We start from the raw sequence: 7,237 nt of genomic DNA on the forward strand, positions 1-7,237 counted from the left end.
AGTGACTGAGAGAAAGGACAAGTGAAGAGACTTTCCCCTCCCCCTGCACCCATCCACACCCAGATGTTCCTGAGATGGATCCTTCAAATGGTTCTCTGGGATTGAACAACTAGCCAGTTGAGGTAGCCAACTTGATAAGGTCTCCTTCTATTGCTTTCCCTCCTTCCCTGCTTCACTCCCACTTCCCCACTCCTGCTCACTGGGATCACACTCTTTAATACAGTACTAACACATAAGCCTGTGCCTCAAGCTCTGCTTTCTGGTAACCCAGGCTAAGGTCAAAGCAAGAGGGATCAGGAACATGAGGGTGGAATGTAGGTACAGGGTGCAGCATAGAGTGTCCGAGTAGCCTTCATTGAAAAGATGAGATTTAGGCACAGACTGAGGGATTAGGAAGTGAGCCAAGTGAATTTCTTGGGAACGCTCAATTCAGACAGAGAACAGGTAGAACAAGGCCCTAGGCAGGAACAGGCTTGGTGTATTTGAGGAACAATAAGGAAATCAGCATAGCTGCAGAAGCGAGGGTAAAGGTTAGTAAGATGGCTAGAGCCATGTCATGTAGGGCCTTTTAGGAATCGATGTTTTTACAAAATGAAAAAGGGAGCAGAAGAATGGCAAGATCTCACTTAAGTTAAAAGGATTGCTCCAGCTGCTATATTGAGAAAAAACTTCCATAAGGAAAGGGGAATAGCCCTCCCCTGTGGGGTCCCACTTGTGAGAACTAGCACAAGTGAATGAAAAAATACACTATGGGGGCTCAAAAGGAGAAAGGCTGCATTAAGAAGCAGAGGTACCCATGGATGGCATGCACTGCCTTGGCAGTTGTGAGTTCCCGGTTATTGGTGGTACTCTGAGATAAGCTGGACAACCTGTTATTGGAGAGTATGTAGAAAGAATCCTTATATGGGAAGAATAGTACAAGGAAAGACCTGAGGATGCTTGAATAAACCTGAGGTCTTCCCCAATTCTAAGACTGAAAACTTAAGTCCCAGAAAGAATAAGTTATTATCTGTAAGTCATGGGGGGAGTCAATAGCAAAACCAAACTAGGACCCACAACTCTTAATGCAGGCAGAGTTCAGAGGCCTTTACAAAACCCCACACTCTCATCTTTTTTTTAAAAAAAAAAAGAAAGAAAGAAGAGATGCATCTATGAACAAACTCTGTCCTATGCCAAGTACTTCAATTTAAACTGATTCGATTTGGGATATACCGGTGCAAGATCTAGGAATAATGGGTGGCGGGGTAAAAGGGAGACCTCAAATGCTGTCACAAGTACAATGTGCTAGGAAGGTAAAGATCTGGCTGGAGATGGCCTGTCTCATGGGTTCATTTATTCATTCAACAAATATTTATTGATCACATGCTCTGTGCTCAATACAGGTGAATAAAATATATAAATTCTATGCTTGTTGGAACTTAGGTTCGAGCAGAGTTTGTATCCATAGAAAAGTAACTATAACAAAGTTTGATGAGTGTCCTAGCAAGAGTGGCAAGATAAAGCCAGTGCGGTAGGCACGCAGAACAGGGATGGTTCAGAGGAGGGTCAAATTCCCAGGTTGGGGGTGGGGAGTGCATAGAAAAGCTGTAGAGAGGGAAGCCGATCCCTAGTCCTAGAGAATCCAAGGTAGGTCATCAAGGAAGGACTCAGCATTCAGTTATTACAAAACTAGGTGCAAAAGGAAGCCTATTCCTCAATTAGAAGTCATTATACCAGGTAGATCAACTGGAAGTTTTATTTTAATTCAGATGCTCAGGCCCAACCCCCAGCAATTCTTATTCATTTGGTCTGGGGTGGAGGCTGGGCACTGATATTTCCTTAAAAGTTCCCCAGTATTTCTAGAGTGCAACCAGGGCTGAGAAGCTCTGTGGCCAGTGGAGACTTCTGCCCCTTAGCCCCCACTATATTTCAACACCCAAATCTCAGAGTAGGTGCTCAGGATATGTGGACTGGACAAAAGAATGAATACTGAGTGAAAGAAGCGAAGGAAGTCAGAAGCCAGTTGCTAGAATTAGAACAATGGCAGGAGTTGGACTGACTTCATACTGAGTCCCCTAATGACCCACCAAGGGCTGCCCACATCGTGCTGGCCCAGAGCTTGAGACTGGAGCTAGACAGAGCCTTATATGGGGGCCCAGGAAGGGGAGGGGAGAAGGAGGATGGGGAAGTGGGGAGACCAACAGCCCATTACTGAGAAGGGACAATGTGTGGAAACTCAAACACACATTAATGACTACTAAGCCCAATGGAAAACAACCTATCTTTATTAAGGTATCCCATCTTTATATACATGGCCCTCCTCCCTCCACCACCCCAGACGGTAGTGTCCTTTCCATGAAAGAGGAAAGTAGTCAGGAAAGGAAGAAAAAGAGTCAAATTATTAGCAGAGATGGGGTGAATGAGGCCCCTCCAAAGTAGAGGATGGCATCCCATCTCCAGCTTTCTGCCTCTCTACCCTTGTCCCCTCCATAAACACACTACCATAAAGTCTTCTCTCCTCCCACCCCAAGCAGTGTGCACCCCCATTTTAAAGAAATGTAAGATTCTACTGCATAACCATGTGCTGCTTGTCAGTAAAGCACACCGTATCTTTAATGGCACCTCTCTTGCTTAGGACTCCCAACCCTGTGGTTCTAGGTTACAGCTGAACTTTTGTAAGAGAGTCATGCATGGCCAGAGAGCAAAAGCTTCTCAACTCTGTTTTCAGCAAAGAACCCGGGAAGCTTGGCCATTGGAACTGACTGATGGGCATCAGTCAGATTTGGACCCTAAACACTGAAAATTCCCCAAAGACAGTGATTACATTTGTTTCCCAGGAATTTCATGTTTTGCATCTAAAACTCTGTCTTCTAACCCTCTCCCCTGAATTCTCTGCCAGCTTACGTGCAGTGGGCAGGAAGCTTAGCTCTATATGACTCCACCAACTTTGAGCCAGGCGGGTCACGGAATCTGTCCCATGTGGAGGGAAACTGGAAGCTGGAGGGCCTGGGAATCTTGTGTACCTAGCATCAAATAGGACAGCCTGGTTGCCCACCCACACCATGCCCCTCTTCAAGAGAAACCTTTGTTTTGTGCATGAAGGCAGAGCTGTGGATGAGGCTCATACAGTAGCCAAAGAGGTTAATTTAAGGCTGCAGCTACTGACATGTAAGATAATTGGGAGTGGAAGCAGGGTTTTACAAGAGTGCAAGGATGAACTCATTCTTGCAGAAAGGCCTTTCAGATCATCTAGTTCTGTGATTTTCAAACTTTTTTTAAAAGCAATTGAACCTTTTTCCATACAAAAAATCAAGAGAAGGAGACAGGAGTTGGGGACTGACAATTAGATCAGGCACTGGAAACCCACTCTGTCAGCTTACATTCCAAATCCAAAATCCCTGAGGCATCTGTGCAGAACTTCACTCTGAAAACCACTCCCCTAACCCAAACCCCTCATTTTACAGACGGAAAAACTGGGTGATTTGTCCAGGTCCTCATCCACCCAGTGGCAGCGCCAGAGCCAGAATTTGACCCCACTCCCAACTCAGGTCTTTCCTACCACTCGCACCCCAATCCCCCACCTCACAGGCATTGATCCCAGGCCCCACCAAGGGAATCTTAGACGGAGCTGCGGAAAGAGAACTGTAGGTAAATGATCAGCAGCAGAACCGTGGCCCAAAACAAGCACCAGGGAATAGAGAAGAAGTTGCAGCCAGAGCCTTCCTCAGCCTGCGGCTTGGTGGGGCTTGGGGCCCGGGAGAAGGTGTAGGTGGTGGCCTCCTCCTCCAGCAGCTTCTCGCTGGGCTTCCAGTGCACGATGCCCTCCTGGCAGGCCTCGCAGAACTCGCCGCGATGCCGCCGGGTGTCTTGACGGCTGGCCACGTGGATACGATAGTGGCCACCTCGCTCGCCATAGCACTGCTCGCGCAGACTGGTGATGAGGTTGTCCACCAGGCTCTCGATGTTCTCTTCCAGCATGCTCGACTCGTCCAGCCGCGCGGTGCCGCACTCATAGCACAGCTGCTTGAAGACGCGCATGCGCACCGAGCCCGCCCGCTGGGCGCGATCCAGATGCATGTGGAAGAGGATGACTAGGTGGGGCGACTGCCAGGTGTGCCAGCACCAGGAGCAGTGGAACCTGCGCGGAGAGGAAAAGGAAGGAGGTGAAGACGGGATGGAGGCGGTAGAAACAGCCCCGGAAGGAGATGAGGGGAAGCGAAGGGTGGATAGAGAGTGCCTGGAGGCGGAGGCGGAGTGTTTACCATGCCCTGGGTTTATTAGCACTTTGCCTCCTTCCCCAGGAGGCCGCCCTGCCTGCTGCCTTGGGACTGGATGTTGCTCCTCGGGATGCCACCTGGCATCCAGCAGTGTTCTACCTTTGCCAGCCTTGCCTCCTCCCAGTCCTCCACAAGCCTCAGCTGCCTTCTCCCTGATAGCCTCAGGACTTGCCCCTTTGGCGCTGGTCCCCAACCCTTATCTGTAAAATGCACATGCTGCACTAGATGAGTCAGACCTCCTCAGACCTCCTGTGAGTCTGATCGAGGGGATAACCCTCACCAGATAGGAAACCACACCCATCTTTATCTGTCACCACTGACTGTGAACAGGCTAAATGCAAATCAGGAGAAAATGGCACCATATCCCATCAGCCTCCAGGCTGGTGCCAGGGTTAAAGTGCCCCAAGGCTCAGGACTAGAAACAGTCTGTCCACAGTGCACTTGGAGGGTGTGGTTTCCTGGCTCTGAGTGGAGCCAGGGAGATCACAGGTGACCAGTCAGGTCTGGGGGATCCACAAGCCTTCCCTACTGAGCCCCACAAAAATTCCAGATTCCAGATCTTCCCAGAGCTCTGCACCCTGCTAGCAAGTTTCCAGTCCTTTGCACCCCTTCCATCAGTTGGCTAAGGGGCTTCATGTTTTAATTCTCATCTCTTCCCTTTTATTCACATCCTTTGAGAACTCCTTCAGATCAGAAGACAGAACTTGGATTGGAAAATGCCAGAGCTGGAGGGACTGTAGAAATCAGCTAATTAACCCTTCATTTTACTCTGGAAAGTACTCTGAGGCCCAGAGAGTGAGAGCTGTCCCCATACACTCAGTGAGTTAGAGGCAGAGTCAGTGCCTAGCACATAACAGGTGTCCAACAGATGTTTCTAAAATTGGATTGAATGGAATGGACATAAAACAGTGAGAGAAGGAAAGCCTCACTTCTGGCTTCCAGGCTACAGGACTCTGCCTTCCCATATTATATCCCAAAGATAAGTCTTTGCATTATAGACCCATGACGAGAGTGCTGGAAAGAATCAAGCAGGTCATCTCAGATATTATTGTGGATATACATCACCTGGGAATCTTGTTAAAATTCAGGTTCTCATTAAGTAGGTCTAGGATGGGGCCCAAGATTCTGTGTCTCTAACAAGCTCTAGGTGATGCTGATGAGGCTGGTCCATGGATCACTTTAAGTGGCAAGGATCTATGTCAACCCCTCATTCTGCAAATGGGGAAAGTGAGGTCCAGAGAAGGAGATTGTATTGCTCAGTGGTCATGGAGCTAAGAGTAGAGTCAGGTTTTAGCACACCTCATGTGTTCAATATTTTAATTTAAATCAAGTTGAATTAAATTGATTTAAACTGAACTGTCCCAGGATGAGATCACAGGCCTCCTGACATCCAGTGGACCTCAAGTCCCCTTCCCTTCATTTTCAACCACTTTCTAAGAGATCCTTAAATCTGATAATATGTAAAATATCAGAGTTAGGACTATTAAAAATATTCTATTTTTCTAAAAAATGTAATACTTATTTTCCAGATAGGGAAACTGCAACTCAGAGAGGAAAGTCACATTAGATGCTCAGTGGTAGAGCTGACATCATACTCAGGGGTCTCAAATCCCAGTTAGGGGTTCTTTCTCTGCCTCCCAGTTTACACCTGGCCCAACAGTGAGACTGATCCTGAGCACCTTGGCTTTACATGGCTCTGTCTCCCCTGTGAAGGTCTTCTCAGGGCTGGGGACTTAGAAACTGCCTGCAGGGTCCCTATTTACTGGGCTACTCACCTGCCTGAGGCATGCAACTCCAGGTACTGCTTCCAGCCAGGGGCCAGCACATTGTGCTTGAGGTTGGGGTCTATGATGAGGTCCCAGCTGTCAGCTGGCTTCGCCGCCTCCATCTTCTCATAGAAGACTTTCTTCCACTCATCTGTGGTCACACTTTTACACATGGTCTCTTCAGTGGCGAGGGAGGGCAAGCTCCACTTGAGCGAGAACACGGGAAGTGAGGGTAGGTGCAGAGCAGGGCAGCGCAGTCTCCACGGTCTAAAAAGCCTCATTGGCAAGACCAAGAGGAAGCAGGACCCAGCTCCCTCCTTTGTCCGCAGTGGAACCTGTTTCCACGGCAACCAGGCAGGGTGCCAAGAGACAGGGATTGGGGAGGAGGGAGTCTCCAAAGGGGTGTTCCAGGGCCCTTAGTTGAGGCTATGGAGGCAGGGTTTGTGACTCTAAGTGACCCAAGACAAAATGGGGGTTCTGAAAGGAGGCTGAGTTTCAGACTATCTCACCTGCCTGTGAAGGGCATGAGGAGACATGGACCTGGGAGCTGGCTCAGCTTCACCTTGCTGCCCCCTGGAGGCATCACCAGCATCTGGCTGCTATGGTAACCATGATGCCTTAGGGAACCAAGGAGAAATAGGGATGGGGAGATGTAGACCTGTTAATAGGTGGAGCAATAATAACCTCTCCTTCTGTACCCCCACCTTTCTTTTGACCAACACTTTGCCATTTACAAAACACGATTGTGGGTGTCTTGATCCTTCCACCATTATTATTACCAGAGTGCACATCAGAAGCCTGGGACTCACCTCACTTATAAATAGCAGAACTGGTATGCAATATGAGGCCACTGACCCCAAACATATTTGCTAATTCATTCACTCCAACATAACTATGTGCCCGGCTCTATGCAGCATGCTTGTAACTGTATGTGTATGCAATAACATAATGCAATAGGACCTGTGCATAATAGCCATGTGCAAGAGCAGCCATCTGTGTATGAAGGTAGGAGCCATTGCATCAGCCTGGCAGGAGCAGACAAGATGATTTTCATGCCAATTTTAGAAGAGGAGCACAATATCCACAGGCAAAGCAACCTTTACAATAATTGCCTCTCCTGCTATCTTTTTAATACTTTTTTCTTTATAAAAGTAATATAGGTTTATTATAGAAATAAGAACATTGTAGATAAAACAAAGTTAAACTCTTCCATAA

The 7,237-nt window shown here is 48.0% G+C and overlaps 1 protein-coding gene across 1 annotated transcript; it reads right to left on the bottom strand.

The window, feature by feature from the left end:
- Positions 1-3,597: 3,597 nt before the first annotated feature.
- On the bottom strand, positions 3,598-6,303 carry RTP1 (receptor transporter protein 1). The gene is made up of 2 exons (XM_037845148.1): positions 6,032-6,303; positions 3,598-4,117 (listed from the first exon to the last, which is right to left on the bottom strand). Exons 1-2 carry the CDS (start codon positions 6,301-6,303, stop codon positions 3,598-3,600), a joined length of 792 nt encoding a protein of 263 aa, XP_037701076.1.
- Between the last annotated feature and the right edge of the window lie 934 nt (positions 6,304-7,237).

The sequence above is a fragment of the Choloepus didactylus genome, chromosome 1 (genome assembly GCF_015220235.1).
Source record: "Choloepus didactylus isolate mChoDid1 chromosome 1, mChoDid1.pri, whole genome shotgun sequence".
NCBI lineage: Eukaryota > Metazoa > Chordata > Mammalia > Pilosa > Megalonychidae > Choloepus > Choloepus didactylus.